The 21,855-nt window shown below is 41.7% G+C and overlaps 1 protein-coding gene across 1 annotated transcript in view; it reads left to right on the top strand.

The window, feature by feature from the left end:
* LOC126188169 (sodium- and chloride-dependent glycine transporter 1-like) overlaps nt 1–21,855 on the top strand; it is a 248,947-nt gene that overhangs the window by 51,828 nt on the left and 175,264 nt on the right. Inside the window, exon 2 of the mRNA XM_049929727.1 lies at nt 16,721–16,893. Within this exon, the coding sequence (XP_049785684.1) occupies nt 16,722–16,893 (172 nt within the window). The 5' untranslated portion in view covers nt 16,721. The remainder of the gene's footprint in view (nt 1–16,720; nt 16,894–21,855) is intronic.

Here is a 21,855-nt window from a genome sequence, read left to right as displayed (position 1 = left end):
TGGTCATAAAGACGTAAATTTTTGCCGAAACTCGAAATTAATCGCGACTCCTGACTGTCCGTACCAAACGCTTAAACTAGAAAACCATTCAGAGAAGAAATTGCGATAAACCCATGGCAGAGTTATGTGAGTGCGCTTCAGCTAGAGGAGACGATTTCAGCTTCCAGAGTGATGGCTGCGTGAGGTCCACAATGCATGCTGGCGCCAGATATACACTGTTGTGAGACAGTTGGGAATACAGTGCTCGAAATTTGTCTGGATGATATCGATAGACAGTTGGCTTATTACTCATACATTCTGATCTCCTGGTAACCCCAAAAGTCTTTCATCGGCACAACAGGAAAACGTAGCTTTACTAAACTGCTTCACTAATGTAACAGTGAGAAGTCAGTTGTTCGGGAGGTACTGGCAGCAGCGTTCGCGACTTTCCCAGAGGAACATGGAAAGACATTAGATGAGTGTTTCAACGAATAAAGTTATTGCCAGGTAACACAACAGGTGACGCTGTTGCTCCTGATGCCGTTAGACTACCATGAATGGCAAGTATCGCAACGGATTTGATGGCTGGCAAGAACGGAAAGCATTGCCAAATGACTAATAATAACGCTATGGACATTTACCACGCTGTTTTAGCTTATTTAACTTTATAGATCTGGAAGCTGTAGCAGATCACTAAACAAGCAGTCAGTCATTTGAAGACATTGGAAAGATAGCCGATCTGATATCCATAGTATCATAAGAAGGAATAGTGGCTTTTACATTTTCGGTTTAGTACAAAATACACCCCGGTGCTGTCAATAATTTTAGAATTCTCAAGTTTCGTTTTCTTCGTATTCCTGGAACACCTGCATCAGCAAAATGTTGCTAGGCTATGTATAAAAGGAAATATGTTCTTCATTTTATAACAGAAGAAATGGATTCAGATTTTATAAATCATCAGCAGGTATCTTGTTCATGCAATAAGACATATAAATAGCTAAAAACATCACAGGAAACAATTAAAATTTAAATGTACAGTCTTTAAATGTGTTGTAGCTTATAACGAGTTAGGAGGCAATGCGAGTGGGGAGTGGGGGGACTGTAAGCCAATGTATTAATCTTGGACCAAGACACTGTTATCACCTTTATGCTTGACGAAAAATATCTTTCATGTCGTGATTAATACCTCTACTAAAAGTTTTCTCAGTGTTTGATAAAATGTATCCGTCGGTATTCCTTTTATAAGTCAGACGTCACTTTCATCAAGTCATTGCTCGCGCTAAACTGGTTTTCACTTTGTAGCCGGTGTGACAATGCTCCGTCTCCAGACATGTTGATAAGTTATCTGCATTACAATGAGGCGACAGAAAAGGACAAGGAATACATTTTGATATCCTAATCGGTGCAGACTAAAAAGGTCATGTTATTAATTTTTATCATTTACTGTGATCCCCTTTGCAAAACTGCTGTCATATTATGCCGGTAGGGAGTGTGGGTACGGCATGAGGAGTGGAACGAGCTAGCCGTTTCACTGGACGTAAATCATCATTTATTGATAGAGACAGAGTCAAGATATTATGCCTCGCGGCAAGAACAATTTCACAATCGTCGATCATAAAGCAGTTTAATAGCAGTCTGCATTTCATCATGTTTGCCAGTAGAAAAAACAAATATTTCTCCTTGCGAATCACTAAAGTTAGTTCTCGATTTCTTTTAAAAATCTCTCTTCGGCACTCAACTCTTTTTAGCAAATACATCAGTTGGCTACACATATATTAAACCCTTCATGTAGACTCAGTGCAGCTAACGTACTAAACTTCAACACAGTTCAATAGCGGCAATCTCTTTTGTGTATTCCTCCATCTGTTATGCAATGTCGGCACTAGAAGCACAGTAAATATTTGAAAGAAATCAAATTGTGGCATTGTTCACCAATCAAACGTCATATTTCTTTACATCACATAAAAGGTACATCTATAACGTATTTAATCAGCACAAATAGTCAGATTTACCACTAATTTTATACAGGCGGCAAACGAGGAAGGATATTGGCAAGAAAAACAAGCCCCTCGCTTATACTAAGGTGAATAAAATATAAAATGGAATTTTTATAAGTTTATTTAAGCCTTAACACGAACTTATTTTTCTACATTGACCCCGAACGGGAACAATTTTCCTCAAGCGGACAGACAGTTTATTGATCCCGTTTTCGTAAAATGAGCGTAGCTGTGACAGCAGCGTGAGGTCTGACGACATACTTTTCTGTTGTTCAAAAGTTGGCAATAGCATGCAGCATTCACAGTATGACGTTTCGTGAGGAAACTCGATGAGAAGAACACTTTCAAAATAAAGCAAAGACTTCTGCAAGAAACTTCCCCGCGGAGAGACGGTTCTTGGCTTTAACAGATGCGGATTCGTCCTTTTTGTGCCATTACATGCTGCTTTTTTTCGTACCAGAGTGTAATGCCGCATCCACGTTTCATCGCAGGTGAAAATTCGCTGCAAGAAATGTTCCGTTTCAGTTTGGCCGTTTGCACACCTCGAGACGATGAAATTTGTGCTCTGCGGTGAGAAGATGAGGCGCCCATCTTGCGAACAGTTTGCGAAATCCAAGGTTATCAGGAATGATCACCTCAGTAGCAATTTCAGCAACTGATACCTGGCGATCATCTGCAATAAGCTGGCAAATAATGGGAATATTCTCGTCAGTCATGCTGGCCCTCGGGCGACGATGATGAGGTGCATTCTCAAACTGCTTCTCGTCCTCGTAGAAACTGTTTGTGCCGTGCATACACTAGAGTCTTTCTCAGGGTGTTGTTCCAGAATCGTACCGGAGATTTCGGACCGTTTTATGCCTCTGATCTGAAAAACTTGCTTATAATTCGTTGTGCAACAGATGACTGTACCTCCTGCTGTGAAGTTGCCATTTTGATTGAAGAAACGGTACGACAACGCTCTGCGTGTGAACATGTCACTGGAAACGAAAGCAACAAGAGTAGAGATCGCGCCGATCTCCGTTTACAAAAAGGCGCTTATAGCAAAGATTCCATTTAATACTTGTTTCATCTTCGTACTGAAGACAATTGCCTAACATATACACTGAAGCGCCAGAGAAACTGGTATAGGCATGCGTATTCAAATTCAGAGATACGTAAACAGGCAGAATACGGCGCTGCGGTCGGCAACGTCTATATAAGACAAGTGTCTGGTGAATTTGTTAGACCGGTTACTGCTGCTGCAATGGCAGGTTATCAAGATTTAAGTGAGTCTGAACGCGGTGATAAGTCGGTGGACGAGCGATGGGACCCAGCATCTTCGAGGCAGAGATGAAGTGGGGATTTTCCCATACGATCATTTCACGAGTGTACCGTGAATATCAGGAATCTGGTAAAACATCAAATCTCAGAAATCGCTGCGGCCGGAAAAAGATCCTGCAAGAACAGGACCAACGACGACTGCAGAGAATCGTTCAACGTGACAGAAGTGCAACCCTTGCGCAAATTGCCGCAGATTTCAGTGCTAGGCCATCAACAAGTGTCAGCGTGCGAACCAATCAACGAAACATCATCGATATGGTCTTTCGGAGCAGAAGGCCCAATCATGTACCCTTGATGACTGCACGACACGAAGCTTTACGCGTCGTCTGGGCCCGTCAACTCCGACATTTGATTCTTGATGACTGGAAATATGTTACCTATTTGGACGAGTCTCGTTTAAAATTGTATCGAGGGGATGGACGTGTACGGGTATGGAGACAATCTCATGAATCCATGGATCATGCATGTCAGCAGGGGACTGTTCAAGCTGTTGGAGGCTCTGTAATGTGTGGGGCGTGTGCCGTTAGAGTGATACGGGACCCCTTATACGTCTAGATACGATTCTGACAGATGACACGTACGTAAGTATCCTGTCTGATTACCTGCATCCATTCATATCCATTGTGCATTCCGACAGAATTTCAGCAGAAAGATGCGACACCCTACACGTCCAGAATAGCTACTGAGTGGCTCCAGGAACACTCTTCTAAGCCGGCCGCTGTGGCCGAGCGGTTCTAGGCGTGTCAGTCTGGAACCACGCTGCTGCTACGGTCGCAGGTTCGAATCCTGCCTAGGGCATGGATGTGTGTGATGTCCTTAGGTTAGTTAGATTTAAGTAGTTCTAAGTCTACAGGACTGATGACCCCAGATGTTAAGTACGATAGTGCTTAGAGCCATTTGAACTCTTCTGAGTTTAAACACTTCCGCTGACCACCTAACTCTCCAGACATGAACATTGCTGAGCATATCGGGGATGGCTTGCAACGTGCTGTTCAGAAGTGATCTCCACCCCCTCGTACTCTTACTGATATGTGGACAGCGCTGCAGGATTCATGGTGTCCGTTCCCTTCATCACTACTTCAGACATTAGTCAAGTCGTACGAGAACGCAGTCTTTTGCGACAGCACTTATATATGTAAAACATTCTCGGTTTTCTTGCTGCGTCAGTTCGGGATAAAATCTCGAGCTTTCGTCGACAGAACCATCGTCAACGTCAGGAGACTGTCTTGATTGCTGCTGTGGTGGCCTTTTTACAACCCGCGGACGGCTTGTGATTGGTCGGCGATTACGTGCTGCTGTCGCAGACGGTGTCAATGTGTGCGCTGGTGGCGCCACCACTTCCGTTGGAACGTAAACCTTGGAAGGAATGTCTCTGCTGCTTGTCTGCATCGAGCGCTCGTTTCCATGCACCGCTCAGATAGTGTCTACTATCATGCTTAAAGTCCTTCTCGCTCATTCTTATTTCAACAGCCTCCTTAATAACAGAATTTCAGTATGTGGAGGCATGGGACAGAATTTTTGTTTCATCGAACAGTATTTTATATTTGTGAGGCTGAGCTCATTCGCGATTTCTCCAGTTCTCTGTTTTTAATAAGGCGTTGGTATTAAGCACAGCATTTTCCCGCCATTTTACACTTTAAGTCACCGTTTTATCACCTGTTTTTCTTGTTTCTTTTCTTCTTCCGTTTTTAAAAAAGTCTGTAGGCTGTAGAGCAGCGTACTAAGCTGCTGCCAGCCCGCCCCCTTCGGGGGGAATTGAAAATCAATAAAGAAAAAAAAAATGAAGCACAGCGGTCGGAATCGGTACACTGTGGCAAGAGTGCCACTAGTTCATTCCGCCGAAAACTGCATAGCTTGACGCAGATAGGTCAGGAACTGATGCAATGGTCAAGAGTTATAATATTGTGACGACATTTTCCATCTAGCGGTAGTACAAATGCGTTATTGTTATAACAGTCTGTATTTTAATCATGTCAGGAGAAACAGAACGGTTGTAGCCATGTTTTCAGAAACTGATCGTAATGTCCTGTCCAATCATTTTAAGGGAAGTTGGACGGTAAGAGCCATTTCTCACAGACTGATCGCAATGTCCTGTTCCACCTCGCTTACACTATAATATTACATTTGATGTCGATGGCTAATTGCTCTTGGTTTCACGTTTGCACAACTTCCAGCTATTAATGGCACTGTACTGTCTGAGCCTGTCATGACACTGACGATCTTGGTTCCGTAATATTCTGGTTAACGAAGGAAAATTAGGGGAAAAATTCGTGTAGAAGCAAATTTTTGTACGGTGGTAAGAGGACTGTAATGAATAACGTATTAAAAATCCTGACCCCTGTGACATGAACGCGGGTCGGTGAGGGTGGTGGGGGAATGGGGGGAGGAACGCAGAATGGGGGCCGTGAGGTACCGGGGGGGGAGGGGGGTTGGTTGACCACGCCGTTTAAAGGTTACGTTTTTTGTCTTTCTTGACTTTCTGGAAAACCGAAGGTTCTAGCGAAAATGCTTCCCAGTGCAAAATTGAACTACATTAAATTTGCTGCAAGGAAAGGTCTGTTCATATTTTTTCTATGAGTAACAGTTTCCGCGTTTCAGCGGAGTGAAAAATCACAAATTGTTAAAAATTGTATTTTAATGAACATACCGACATTTGACTGTATTGTTGTTTATTTAATTACGAACCAGGTTTCTACCTTTTATGCCATTTTCAAATGACTGTGTATGTCATTAACATATATTACAGGACATAAACTCAGTCACTTGAAAATGGCATAAAAGGCCGAAACCTGGGTCGTAACAATACAGTCAAATGACGGTGTGTTCATTTAAAAATTATTTTGTGACTGTTGCTCAGCAACATAAAAAACTGTTTTAATGGTGTAAGATTAATGTATATTATCAAATAATGCGGGTTAACAACAAATATTAAATGTTTGTACCACATGTATCTACAGCAGAACCATATGGAGGGTTAGAGCCGTGATCGAATGCGGTTTCTGGAATGTGGTCATGCACTTTCCACCTTTGTAGGTCTACAAAATAAAGAGCGAGCAAGCAGTTCGCCATTCTCTCTACTGTACTACGTGCAGAAAGTAACTGCAAGGTGTTTTACAAAGTTGCATCGACCATTCCGCAGCTCATCTTATGAAGCACTGGCGATGCATTGTGTAAGAGCGTCAATAATACGTACAATACAGATATGAACTACTTATAATAGTAACGCAAGAAACGCATAAGGACAGAACGTACCTGAACCTCTGCGTACTCTTCTACAAAGCTAGAGGGGAATTGATTCTAGTCATCCTCTATGGTAACTGTAGCATCCTTCCAAGAAAAGAAACTTGTCTCGATTTTCAGTTGGCAGAGAGATTACACATCCCCAGCAATTTGTGCCCAGGTCTCTTATGTGAGTAGGTAAAATAACTTCATTGAGCTTGCGTATATATAGTGAAATTATTTTCAGTTTATTGCAGTTGTTAAATAAGCTATTATGTAAAAAAACCTAACAGCTGGAGCTGTGTCTGTCACATTGAAGAGCCTACCCCAAGTGTAACGAGCTGTGAACATATACTATATTCGACAATGTCGCTTTCATTCCCTCCACTATCAGTGGCTGAAATGCTCGAGAGTATCAAATGCAACACCCCAGCCTGAGTTCTCACAACATCTCAAGATACTAATCGCCTTACGTTGGATCCCATGTAACAGAAGAGGTCACTTAGCTGTTATGGAACTTCAAACATTTCAGCACAAGTTAAACGCAAGACAAAGGACCGTGTGAATTTATTCTAAGTGCTTTATCCGATAATTATCATGAGTAGTTAATGAGAGAACCGACTCGTGAAGATATCTTAGATCTCTGGTGATAAGCAAACCCAAACATTCCGACATACTTAGCGTAGAACAGGGTATCAGTGATCATAAGTCCATTACAAAATTACTGAATAAAGTTGTAAATACAAATACAAGAAAAAGGCAGGAAGATGTCTCTGCTTAGGCAAAAGAGACAAGAAACGGGTTTCTGATAATCTGAGTAGTCTTCAAGAAAATTTCGTCACCAGTACCAATGGACAAAGTTCAGGAGAATTTTACAATATGCTTTAGACAGGTATGTGGCGAGCAAAGTTGTGAGGGATGGAAGAGACCCGTCGTGGTAAGACAGTGCTGTTAGGACACTGCTACTAAAGCAAAGGAGCTTCACTGCAAATATAAACTTAGCCAAATCCTCACAGACAAACAGAAATCAAAGCCAAAATTAGCGTCAGTACAGTCATGTGTGAAGCGTTCAATAAACTGGAGAGCAAATTTCTGTCTGCCGACTTGACAGAAAATCCGAGCAAAAAAAAATGGTTCAAATGGCTCTGAGCACTATGGGACTTAACATCTATGGTCATCAGTCCCCTAGAATTTAGAACTACTTAAACCTAACTAACCTAAGGACAACACACAACACCCAGTCATCACGAGGCAGAGAAAATCCCTGACCCCGCCGGGAATCGAACCCGGGAAAATCCGAGCAAGTTTTGGTCTTATATTAAATCAGGAAACTGATCGAATACTCCTTCCTATACACTTTGTGACTATAACAGCACTGAATGACACAGAAAGGCCGAAATACTGAAAGTCTTTTTTCAAAAACTGTTTCGCAGAGGAAAATCGCAATGAATCAGAACTCGCGGTGAGTGACCATGGGGTGAAAATCAACTGAAATCGCCCGACAGAGGAATAGCCACTGGATCTCATGAGACGCTAATTCGATTCTACATAGTGTGAACTCTACAAAATTGTTCGTGACATCGTACAACATTAAAATTACCAATGAGATCGCCCCGCTCTGGGAGCCAACAATTAAATGACATAAATAATTAAATGACATCAAACACAAAACGTTAAAAGATTAAAGAGTTGATGCATGAATGGAACAGATTGCTTAGATGATTAAAACAGGAAAAAAATGTGTTCACTTCAGTACCGTATACACAAACCAAAACAAAATTACAAATTTCAGGGCCAATTTCACTGGGCTTCGCCACGACTCGTTTACTAAGGGGAAGGGGGGAGGGACGAATCATCTCACCATTATTCGTGATCATTCGTGATGTAGTGCTGCCGGCGACAGGCGCTGCGTCGGTACGGCACATCGCTTCAGAGCTCTGCGGCGCCTGTCGACTGCTCATTTGCGGCGACGCTAGGGTACGATCTCCGCGGTGTCTGTCTGGTGTGGGTTTCGTGGCCAAAGCTGCGATATCACGGCATCGGAAGGCGGGTGTTGGCGATCGATGGAAGAGGCCCCTTGTCCTCTTGCTTCTATCCTGTCTCACCGACCCCTCATCCTACTTCTCCATCTCTCAGCTCAACGGTTCCTAAAAATTTTCACCTCTTGTGGTGTTGTCACTAGCGGACTCACTTTGCAATGTCGCCCAATGACTGATGGCCATTTCTTGACCACGCCTCTCCGTACAGGGTGGGAGTGTCATGCCTTGCGTGGGATGGTGTGCGACTTGCGAATTGCCGTCTTTCTCGCGATTTCACCGGCTTTGGTGTCAATTTCTTCCGAAGTTTTTCTCCATTCCGAAGTCGTTGTAAAAGCAGCCACACGACATATCTTTATAGTCGCTATCATTGCGTGAGACCTGGACAGATTGATGTTTGTGCTTCGTCTTAGATTCTGCTGGCACCCGTGATTTATAAGGAACGTCCTTACTGTCCGGAAAACATGTTTTGAAGAAGGCTGTCTTCCTTCACACGCCTCACTGTACGCTCTTCCTAGTGTCTTTGGAATGCTGTAATTGTCGCCACATTCTTGCTTTCTAAGACAGGTAAAACAAATGCTGCCAGGCCAGAAGAATTCACATGTTTTCACACGTGCCTTCTTGACGTCTCATCCTAAAGGCTACAGGGGTCTATCAGTTTTCGTCACCCTTCTCGTTGTCCTCCAGTCTCTTTGCAACGTGTCCATTCTTAAGCGAGGCCCGGGCGTCCTCCCAGTTTTCTCCCGTGTGGTTGCAGAATGGTTCCGAGCCCACTTCTCGGGCGCCCGCCGCATGGTGTCTTACCGGCTTTCTGCCGGGTCGCTCGAAGAAGGCCCCAGGCGGAGGTATCACAGTAACGAGAAAGAATTTGCTCCCGTTCTAGCAGCAGTGTACCGTATGTCTTTGAAGGAGCGAAGTGTTCCTGATGATGGGAAAAAAGCACAGGCACTCCTGACTTCAACAAGGATAATCGAACGGTCGCACGAAACTATAGGCCTAATCTCTGACGTCGGTCAGTTATATAATTTTTGAATAATTTTTATGCTCTCGTATCATGACTTTTGGGAGACCGAAATTCTCCTCTATAGGAGCCAAGACGTTCCGAAAACGGTGATCGGATGGAACACAGCTCATTCTGTTCATCCAAGAGACCCAGAAATCAGTAGATACAGGCACCCAGCCAGGTAGATACCGTGTCCGTAACTTCCGTAGGGCATTCGATACGTGTACCCACTGCTGTAAAATTAGAAAAATACGAGCGTATGGAATATTAGGCACACTATCTGATTGGATTGAAGAGTTTCTAGCCAACAGAACTTATCATGTTGTTCCGGATGGAGAGAAATTACACGACGGTTTTCACGGATGATGCTGTTGTACACAGATTCGCTGAAACGGTCCCAACTTCTTCTTTGCTTTGACTGATTCCGATTACCGCTGCTGTTTGGTTAAGACTCTTTTATGAAACGTTGAAGGGACGGCCATCCGGCTACATGTACTACAACGATTCCCACAGCGTACTACAAGAAAGTACGCAACTGATAGCCCTTCCCCCACCTTGTTAACTACCTTATAAAATTTGGAAATGCCTTAGTGCACTTAACACGTAAAGGTTCTGTAGCAAAAAGTGCTCCAGCACATCTCGTAAACTGTTGTGATAAAAGCGCCCCACGCATGTTTATTTAATCCAACCCCTAAGCGGTCTCTTGCTATAATGAGTTAATATTTCTCTGATATTATCTGATAAATAGTGTCTATCTCTAAGAAAGATTGACAGAGGTCGCAGATACTGGATGCAAGCACACTTCAAATACACACCAAATAAACAGGTCTACATATAAGTGAGGTACATAAATATATAAAATATCCACAAATATTATTTGTCACAATAAATAACTTTGGATTACTGTTTGTTTACGAAGGCGGATATGTGGATAGCCAGTGCAACTTCGTTAAACGAAAATGTCTTTCACAAAACTAGTAATTTTAATGCGTATTGGCTTATTATTGATAGCAGTTTAGGTCTGTTAGAATTCAGAATTTCCTTTGTTGGAAACTGGTGGGAAACTTCAATTATTAAACATTGCAGTCAACAAACAAGTAAATGATCGCTGATTGGAATAATGTTAGTGTCAGCACCAAGGAATGAGTGATGACCTGACTTTTCACCCTAGTCGACATTTTTTGGTCCTTGTTGACTGCACTATAACCGGGATTGTCCGCGGCCTTTAGCACTGGATGGGCCTGTTTTCTGCACGGCTTCCGAATATGAATTCGTTGAGGCCATTTTTACTGGCTGTTGCTCTGTTCTTGAACGTTAAAAATAGAAAAGAGAATAGGGAAATATCTGCATAGCGTCACATAATTTGTAGGCCTAGAGGGCGATGTAAAAAGCAATATTGTTTCAAGATCCTGAGAAGAATGGGGATTAGGTACAAAGTCAGACAAGTAGTCTACAATATCTACAAAAACAAAAACTGAGCAAGTTTAAGAAAGTAAGGAAGGGTTGCAGATTATCGCTGCTAGTGTTTACTTTCCACGAAGAAGACGCGAAGGAACTGGAAAAACTTCTGAACACGAACAAAAGAACAAAGGCAACATATAGCAGTCCTAAGTATCGCATACAACGTAGTCTTTTTCCTTGAAAAGAAAGAATATTAAAGCAAAAACTGTTTAATGAAACGCGCAGCATAGATAGTACTATGGAGTAAAGATAAATAAATTTAAGATGAAAGTAATGGGCAACAGAACACAGAAAAGGACAGAAGAAGTGAAACAGTTCTCCTGCCTTGGAAGAAAGATGACATATTGCACACTGTCCGATGCAAGAAACCGCCAGATTTAGGTGAGGAAGCTTCCTTTGTACTAAAGAACTCTATTAAAAGAAAATAAGAAGTAAAGAAGTAGTTCCTAAAACTGAAATTTTGGAGTGAAACATTGTATGGAAGTATAGATGTGAAACGTGAGTCATGAACTAAACAATGAAAAATAAACTGGAAGCATTGAAAAGGTGGAGCACGGAAGAACTTGCGTAAACGCAGTGCTTGATGAGGAGCTAGAAAGATTAAACTGAGGAAAGAAAACAAATGTTACACTAAACCTCGATCAGAGGAGAAGATAGGTTAGTAGGACATCTGCAAAGGCACACTGTTATAGGGTAATACGATGCTACAATTAGAAGTATACATGAAAATTCTACAGGCAAACTATTACTGTAATATACAGAAAGATGAAACAGGGTCTCGATTATAGTACATTTGATTTTCATTAAGCCGATGACAGGTTTCATTGAGCTAGAAATCAAAATTCTTCAACAGTCTGAAGCCAGTTCTAACTCAAATGATTCAAGATGCGTAAACGTAAATAAACCACAAAAATCTGTGAGTACCAAGAATATCGATACAACATCTCGATAATCGATACTGACTTACATGATACAAGCATTAAGTGCATCATGTTTACATGTATGTCGAAACAATTTGTGCAGTGAATTCCGTCGGAAAACAGTGACAAAATACAAAAGGTAATGTTACTCAACAGCTCCGCCATTACAGCAGTGATGCAAGTGAAGCTACAAGGCGTTAAAATCGTAAGTGATCAACTGTCATGCAAAAGCCTTTCACACGATTTTTGCAACACACAACTGATGCAAAACTATCTGCATCTTATACAGACTGTGATGTCATACGTAACCAACAACAACAAAAAAAGCAGCAGAAGACATCACTGACATCGATTTCTGGCCATCCACTGCCCCTCTCCCCCACAAATACCACATCAGGCCACTACAGCAACGAACAATGGACAAATAGTTCTAGGTTAATTTAGTTTATGGGAATTTATTTTTAAGTAACATTTCTCTGTATGTATGTATAAATGCCTGATGATGAACAGAGTATCTTAGAAACGCATTGTATTATATTAGGTTAAACGTAGAACAAATAGAAATGTGACTGGTAGCAGAAATTACAAATAAATAATACGATTTTCATTTTTCTGTGTCTCCAAGTTACAAAAAAGATGAATGCAGCCGATGTAGTTCGGATCAGTCCATAATCCGACTGTTACTTGTCACAAATTACAGACTTAATGAAAGTTGTTTTGTTCTCTTGTTTCTTATCGTTTCACGCCATGGAGGAATGCACTATCTGATCAGAAGTGTCCGGACACCCTTATGTAATGTGGAATTGACCAGTAGATGTCACGCTCTAGTATAAAATGAGGAGGGAGTGTTGTGCTGACAGTAGAGAAATAGGAATGGCAGAATGGGTCGGTCAGGAGAGCTGCCCAAGTGGACTGTTAGAGTGTGGTTGTGAAGTGGAATCGTGAAGGAACAGCCGCAGCTGAATCAAGATTAGGCAGACCACATATACTGACGGACAGCAACCGTCAAGCTTTGTGGACGATGGCTGTAAAAGTAGCACTAAATCACCGGAAGGAATGACTGGTGAGTTTCAAAGTCATGCCATCAGTCCAGCTAGCACAATGACTGCTTTGGGCACTGAAAAGAATGGGATAAAATGCTCGGGCAGCTCGTCATAAACCACACTTTTCTGCAGTGAGTGCTAAGCAATGTTTGAGGTGAGTAAAGAGCGACTCCACTGGACAACGGATGACTGGAAAAGAGTGACTTAGAGTGATGTGTCACACTATACCCTGTGCCAATCCGATGGAAGGGTTTTCGTGTGGCGATCGTCTGGAAAACGTTACTTAGCCGTCACGCGCAGCGCCAGCAATGAAGTACAGAGGAGGTAGCGTTGTGATATGGAGGTACTTTTCGTGGTTAAGGTGTGACCCCCCCCCCCCATACAGTTCTTAAAAAAACACTAAATTCGGAAGGAAATGTTCCATACAGTAGAAGAAAAACTGATGATTGTATCAGCAAGACAGTGCACCCTGTCATAAACCGGCATCTGAGAGGCAATGGTTTGTGGGCAATATCGTTCCTGAAATGGACTGGCCTGCCCAGGCTCCCAACGTAAGCCTAATGGAACACATTTACTGTACGCATTAGGCAGACGCAGCTGTTTCAGGGAGAGGCAAGGTGGGGCACGAACCGGTGCAAAGTCGCGCATGCCTCTGAGTTGTGCGAACGTGGGCGTAGGACTCGCCCCATACCAGAAGCGGAGAGACGTGCCTCTGCTTACACGTAGGCAAGCACAGTCGCACGTCGACTAGCCGCAAAGCGCATGGATGTAAACGCAACTTGACGATGAGTTACAATGTCGATTTCAGTCTAGACGTCAGCGTCGAACATCACTTCTTGAGGGAGAATGGGCTGCCATGTCTCCACAGTCGTTGGAATGCCTTATTGACAATACCTCGAGCAGAGTTCAAGTCGTCATAAACGTGAAGGGTGGACACGCCCCACATTAATATTCACTAATAACTGCGGGATTAGAGTTGCGGTCTATCAAAATTACGGTTCGGTAGCTCCGATACACTACATAAATGAATACACTACATAAATGACGTACTAAATGGCAGGATTACCAGTAGTGCTAGCAGCATTGTTAGGGAAAGAAAAATAAATGAATATTTAAGAGAGAAACTGGGAGATTTTTGTTCTTTTGTTTCTTTGGTTGTTTGTTCTGCATATAATTAGAACCGCACGCCATTCAGTGTTACTCCTCTGTGTATTTTATATCCTTACGGAATCTAAATTGCCTTTTGAAGTAATAAAAATTAGTTGATCGCGTAAATTGTGCCGCTTTATGTCACTAAAGCAATTACTTTTGATGCAAGCACATGTTATATGGACATAAATAAAAATATATTTACATATAATTATTGTTGTTATTTTGTACTCAGTAGAACCTTCTCATCATGATGAAAGGTAAGAGTTTCCTGTTATCATCTATAAACGCGGAAGTTGTTTATGAATAACAGAGCTCCACAAAATACTGAAGCGATGTTTGGTTTTGCTATTTTTGTTTTTACATTTTTGTTTAGGAAATTTCATTTTCTTGTGTTGTATGATAAATCTAGGTTGTTTTATTTATTTTTACTAAAGCATCCCTCTGCTTCACGTTACAAACCAACAATTTTCGAGTAAAAGCTGAATTAAATATGGGCAAGTTCAATTTTGCTATAAATACTGCTTGTTTTTTGAGTAACAGGCAAGAGGATAACTATGCAGAACAAAAATGTTCCGTAGCTTACGTGGTGCTTTACATATTCTCACTCAGTTTCTAGGCGGTTTACCGCTTCCGGTTTTTAGGGGAATCTCTTAAGATACTCATGGCATACGTAAAGAAAGCGATCGTTATGAGGTAACGTCTTTACGTATCCAGCACACCTAACGTACGGGCAACGCAGGTACAGCCTTACCTGACCAAGGATACTATGAGGACTATCGGAGTCTACGCATGCATGTGATTGCCTACTGTATGTTTTCTAGTCCGGATACTTTTGATCAGGTACTGCACGTCATTCCGAAATATCATAAACCGTGTTGTTCCTATCTGGGGACACTTTGGTGCTGCATCAATTTTGCTGGCTGTGGAGACTGGCGTCTTGTTGTAGCTGGATCTTGCCTCCCCAAATGGGATTTCAATCCATGTTGCCGCACCTTTTCAGGTAATCGTGTTAGTAATTCATACTGTACAATCAGCTGGCGCTAAGTAATTTATAAAAGCTACTATTTCTCTCTTCCCATCTTTGATATCTGTATGCAATTCATACTCGGTATTTACAAGTATGTACACTACTGGCCATTAAAATTGCTACACCAAGAAGAAATGCAGATGATAAACGGGTATTCATTGGGCAAATATATTATACTAGAACTGACATGTGATTACATTTTCACGCAATTTTGGTGTATAGATCCTGAGAAATCACTACCCAGAACAACCACCTCTGGCCGTAATAATGGCCTTGATACGCCTGGGCATTGAGTCAAACAGTGCTTGGATGGCGGGTACAGGTACAGCTGACCATGCAGCTTCAACACGATACCACAGTTCATCAAGAGTATTGGGCGTATTGGAACGAGCCAGCTGCTCGGTCACCATTGACCAAACGTTTTCAGTTGGTGAGAGATCTGGAGAATGTTCTGGCCAGGGCAGCATTCGAACATTTTCTCTATCCAGAAAGGCCCGTACACGATCTGCAACATGCGGTCGTGCATTATCCTGCTGAACTGTAGGGTTTCGCAGGGATCGAATGAAGGGTAGAGCCACGGGTCGTAACACATCTGAAATGTAACGTGCACTGTTCAAAGTGCCGTCAATGCGAACAAGAGGTGACCGAGACGCGTAACCAATGGCACCCCATACCATCACGCCGGGTGATACGCCAGTATGGCGATGACGAATACACGCTTCCAATGTGCGTTCACGGCGATGTCGCCAAACACGGATGCGACCATCATGATGCTGTAAACAGAACCTGGATTATTCCGAAAAAATGACGTTTTGCTATTCGTGCAACCAGGTTCGTCGTTGAGTACACCATCGGAGGCGCTCCTGTCCGTGATGCAGCGTCAAGGGTAACCGCAGCCACGGTCTCCGAGCTGATAGTCCATGCTGCTGCAAACGTCGTCGAACTGTTCGTGCAGATGGTTGTTGTCTTTCAAACGTCCCCATCTGTTGACTCAGGGATCGAGACGTGGCTGCACGATCCGTTAGAACCACGCGGATAAGATGCCTGTCATCTCGACTGCTAGTGATACGAGGCCTTTTGGATCCAGCACGGTGTTCCGTATTACCCTCCTGAACGCACCGATTCCATATTCTGCTAACAGTCATTGGATCTCGACCAACGCGAGCAGCAATGTCGCGATACGATAAACCGCAATCTCGATAGGCTACAACCCGACCTTTATCAAAGTCGCAAACGTGATGGTACGCATTTCTCCTCCTTACACGAGGCAGCACAACAACTTTTCACCAGGCAACGCCGGTCAACTGCTGTTTGGGTATGAGAAATCGGTTGGAAACTTTCCTCATGTCAAGACGTTGTAGGTGTCACCACCAGCGCCAACCTTGTGTGAATGCTCTGAAAAGCTAATCATTTGCATATCACAGCATCTTCTTCCTGTCGGTTAAATTTCACGTATGTAGCTCATCATCTTCGTGGTGTAGCAATTTTAATGGCGAGTAGTGTATTTTAATTCATGGGTGACGTTTTAAAAGCTATGTTGTTGTTGTTGTTGTTCTTGCACAGCATGGGGAAGAAGGAGAAGAAGACGCTGAAGCTGAAGCCGGATCCGGCGGAGTTGGTGGAGGAGCGCGGCTCGTGGGCCAGCCCCACCGAGTTCCTCATGTCGTGCCTCACGTACGCCGTGGGGCTGGGCAACGTCTGGCGCTTCCCCTACCTCGTCTACCGCAACGGCGGAGGTAGGAAGCGCTACGTGCCCGCTGCCGGCCAACAGGTGGCCGCCGCGCCGCCTGCGCGCCCGCGCCCCACGTTTCCTTCCTCTGCTCTGCGCCACAGATACGGGCAGGCTCTCGGCCAAACAAGGACGTACGAGAGCGCAGATCTTCTGTGTAGCTTTTTTGGTGTAGACGGTGCAACGACATTCCACGTAAAAATTTTTACTCGACCCTGAACAACTGAACATTGAAGTACGTTGTTAGGCAGAGCTCTCTATAGAATATGTGATTTCACACTATCCAAAACTAGTGGGTCAATCTTATCCCTTACATCAAGTACCAAAATTTTTGAAGAGTAAATGCTCACCAGCGTATTAACGGAATACTTAGTCGATCTCAATTTTGTTTTCAGAAGGCTACTCTACTGGTCCCGGCGGAGGTTCGAGTCCTCCCTCGTGCATGGGTGTGTGTGTTTGTCAAATGGTTCAAATGGCTCTGAGCACTATGGGACTTAACATCTGTGGTCATCAGTCCCCTAGAACTTAGAACTACTTAAACCTAGCTAACCTAAAGACATCACACACATCCATGCCCGAGGCAGGATTCGAACCTCCGATCGTAGCAGTCGCGCGGCTCCGGGCTGAGTGCCTAGAACCGCGAGACCACCGCGGCCGGTAGTGTAATTAGAATTGGGTGTAGGTTTACACATTTACGTTTTGCAGGATTCTGTTTAAGAGATTGAGAACTTTAATTATAGCCACACAGTACATTTATTCACAAATGAAATTTATTTTCAACAACCCACTGAAGTTTGAAAGTAATACACATGTTCACAAATCAGTACTACCATAAAAAGATTACCTGCGTTTCCCCTTTTGAATCGAAAGAGTATGAAACACCTAGCTATAAACTCATCGACAATCCGTCTTGGGGAATAAAATGTCTGAGAGATGGCAGAAGATTGTAGATTAATTTTATGTTCCTTAAAACTCCCTCTCTATCACAGAAGGATTTTCGAATAGGGATAAGTAGTCAATTACATATTTTTATACTCATATAAGTATATACACTCATATTACTAAATTTTTTTCTGAAATCATTTTCAGATGAGAGGTTTCGCATCATAAGGTTTTTCTTGATTATGATAACGGAACATGGAACTAAATAGTTTCGACGGTAAACACAGTATAATCTAAGAATACTTTGATAGTCTTTAATCCGCAAATAATTAATTCTACATTAGATAAAGTGACAAATGATCTTTGATCGAATTGGTAAGTTGCGGAGTTTACCTAAAATTATTGTTCTGAAGCGGATAGTTTAGTTTGTTAGATAGAGTCTCAAATCTTTCCGGTACCACCGGTGAATTTTTTGGGTGGAAGAAAACACTGAATATGTTTTCCAAATGTGGCTTCTGTTGACAATTCGAGTAGCTAAATATTACTGCGTGAACAGCAAGCAAAACTGCATTAAAAGTGGCCTATGGGGAGCTGTAGTCAGCATTATGGTGTAAAAATAAATTTTATTGTTCAAGATATTTACACACATTCACTTTAATCCCATTTCTAAGAAATTTCATGTATTGCAACGCTTGTAAAACGTTTTGAATCATAAGTAAATATGGAAAAGTATCCTAAGGTAATACAAAAATTCCCCTAATTGCCCGTTTTGTTTCTCCTAAGAATGATCGATTAATGAGTGCACGAAATATTTCCTTAGAAACGGTATGCGGTCATCGGCTATTACGCAACAGCACAATTTCCGCCCAAGAGCCCGTTCACCAAAGATAAACACAAAAAAACAGGCCTGGCGACGCAACAGTCTTGTAGAGAAGCCTTAGAGAACAAGATCACTTCCTGTTTACCTCAAAGATGTTCCACGCTAATGCAAGAATACCAGCTGCACTGACCAGAAAGAAATTCACATGAGGTATACCACACGATGCCTCTACTGCGCCGAAACGAGTGGTGGCACCCACTTGATTGACGGTATCGATAATCCCCGAGAAAGCTTCTAATCCCACAGCACCGGAACCGACTGAAGGGTAATTTACGACACGATTAACGGCAGCCAATCTCTTGTATAAAAAGCTACTTATTCATAAAATTATTTGCATCGTCACAGAATTCCTCTTTGACTCATTCAGATGTAGCACACACATCTCACTTGCTTAAACTACGTAGTTCAACTTGATCCCTCAAGCGAACATTTCTCTTCTTCTCCTGTGTCTTCTACGTTGTAATGCGCCGGACAGAAAATATCACAAAAGGTTTCGCGTTTGCTGCTATTGTACATAAGTTGTAATTTATTACACAGTAAAGCAACGAAAAGATATGTTTTGTCAGCCTACGAAGAATTTTAATCCAATGTGAGACGAAATACTTAGGACCGAAAGTGGAAATAAACTGTACGTCGTATTACTCATGATATAGAATGAAATTGCTTTTAGCTCCAACTTGGACCAGGAGTCTTCCACAAGTTGGAGTATATTGGCATTTTTATATCAAATAAAAGAAAGTATTACGTATAAATTATAGATTGCAGCAATCAGTCGTCCCTTTTAAATTTTATTATGCAGATCTAGATTTCGGCTAGAAGCTAGCCATTCTCAAAGCACTATTATTTTCGCTCATAGCTTGTAAGTCCCTGTTGATCGGGCTTCACCCACAGCTCATTGAATACAATTCAATGTTGATCGGGCCTGAGCCTGACATCAGACGGTAGCGTTGAGTTCTTGGGAAGTTACATTTCTGTCCTAAAATAACACAAAAGTTTGTGATTAAATAGTTTACAAAAGGTTTTATATAATATATAAGCTTTATACATTGTAATTAATTCTAAAAATACTCTCCTTTACGTATTGTAAGAGACGTTTGATTTTATTTTATCGATCCATGCTGATCCATGAGCTGAACTAAATACCAGATTGCGGATACTTTTGTTTACATCGGCTGCTGATTTGACATGCGAAAGAACATGATATGTGTACAGATATGCCATACTGCTGGAGCTCTGCGACGATCCTTCTTCGTAGCACAGATCATTTTAAAACTACAGTTTAATTGTTTAAGTTTGAAAAGTGCTCTCAATTAATTATTATTTCTATTATTGCAGAGTGTAAGAGCTGTATGAAATTTTGGGGATACATTGTGTTTCATATTTCTATTTGATCATTCAGGATGTAGTCAGGTTTACTGTGAACATCATAGTAAGAGCAGATTTCTAATTGCTCTAAGGATTTCATTTGTATTCCTTTTTCTTCAAAATGTAATATTTATACATTTTCTTCGATGCTGGTCTCTGTACTTCCGTGTTGGGCCAAGTGAGCCACGGAAGTTGATTTAATTAGGTTGTTGAGGCTCAGAGCATCCATATGTACGTTTAAACACCTAGCAGTTTCGCCAATTTGCACACAGAACGATTTACTTTATAGATGCCAGACCTTTGGTCTATTACAGTCTTTAAATTTAAGTTTTGAACAATTTTGTTGTATTTTATTGCTCGCGGAAAAACTAATTTTAAAATTTTTTGCACGGTTATAAGTTTGAAATCTGATATGACAGTTACCACTGAATGGTATGCAGGCACATTTCCCTGAGTTTTGGGGAGCTATATGTGCTAAAGTGCTGTTTGATGTGGACATAGAGCTGTTTTTGTTTCTGTACTTGTTTTAAATTCTGTTGTGAAGTTTATTCATGATGTTAGACCTGTAACAACTATCGTGAGCTATTAGTTTGATTTTTTTTAGCTCTTGTAGTTTATCTTCAGTGTTCTATAGGACTTTTTACATTATGTTGAGCATTGACCTATACTATGCCATTTTATTTTGCTCAGAGTGGCACGATGATCTGTTGATTGTGACATCAGTTGTAGGGGGTTTCATGTTATCTTAAATTTTTGTTTGCCGTTGCCTTTGCTAATTTTTAAATCTAAGGAATTTATAACATTCTCAGTTTCAAGCTCAACAGCAAATTTTATGCCTTGTTGCAGTTTGTTAAGCACTACTGCAAACTGATTAGTGTCTTCTACTGTTCTGTCAAACAGGATAAGAGTATCATTCAAATAGCGTTTATAACATGAAATTTTTTTCTTTGTTGTCTTAGTGGCTTTGAAAAACGTTGTTTCTAAATGAGACATGTGAACATCGGCTAGCAGGCTAGCCAGGTTACTACCCATTGCAACCCTTACCCCGATTCATAAAATTTGATATTAAAATTGAAATAGTCTTATGATAGAGCTAAGGTTAGAATTTCAACAAGCTCATAAATTTCAGGTAGACTGACCTTTTTATATTTAAACGTTTCATGAAGTAAGTACTGTGTATGGAGTTTCTATGTAGCGTAAAACTAATCGAAAAACTTCGTTGTATTTAAGGACACAAATGTAAAATTTACCAAGATATACCCGTTACCGTCCGGCGGTGGACTCGTGCCCGAATCCAGTAATGGTACAATAAAATCATATTTGAAGATATATTTGCAGTATTTCCTACAGCGCAGTTTAGGAAAACATCAGCAGTGTTCTCTAACCATAATAAATAAAATAATTTTCTTCATTATTTTCTTAACAAATGCCTTTTTCTTTTTCCCTGTCGTTGTAGTAGTATTTGCTGGCAATGGTCTCATGTATTTACAAAAGTGGGCTTATAGTACATTACAAGCTACATAAAAATAATCAATATCAGAAACAAGACCAGAAAAACTGGCGAAACTAGCCGTCTGTAAGTTCCATTATACGGCTGAAGAATGATGCTGAACTGACATGATTAGTGGATGAGCGATCAAGCGAACAGATCGCGCGATGGAAGCCAAGAATGAAAAGATTGACACAAACATCACGAAGTACGGTACTTTTTATCCTTCGCTAACATGATGCCACCCTAAGATTAAGAGTGTAACGGCTGATACGAGTGAAGCCTAAATTTTAACGGTTATTATGGTCCAGCTCCACATCTGTCCGGACAGCTGTGCATGTTTAAGCATCGTC

Source organism: Schistocerca cancellata, chromosome 1 (genome assembly GCF_023864275.1).
Source record: "Schistocerca cancellata isolate TAMUIC-IGC-003103 chromosome 1, iqSchCanc2.1, whole genome shotgun sequence".
In the NCBI taxonomy this organism is placed as follows: Eukaryota; Metazoa; Arthropoda; class Insecta; order Orthoptera; family Acrididae; genus Schistocerca; species Schistocerca cancellata.
The sequence above is the reverse complement of the archived record's forward strand: the minus strand, read 5'-3'. Positions and strand labels throughout refer to the sequence as shown.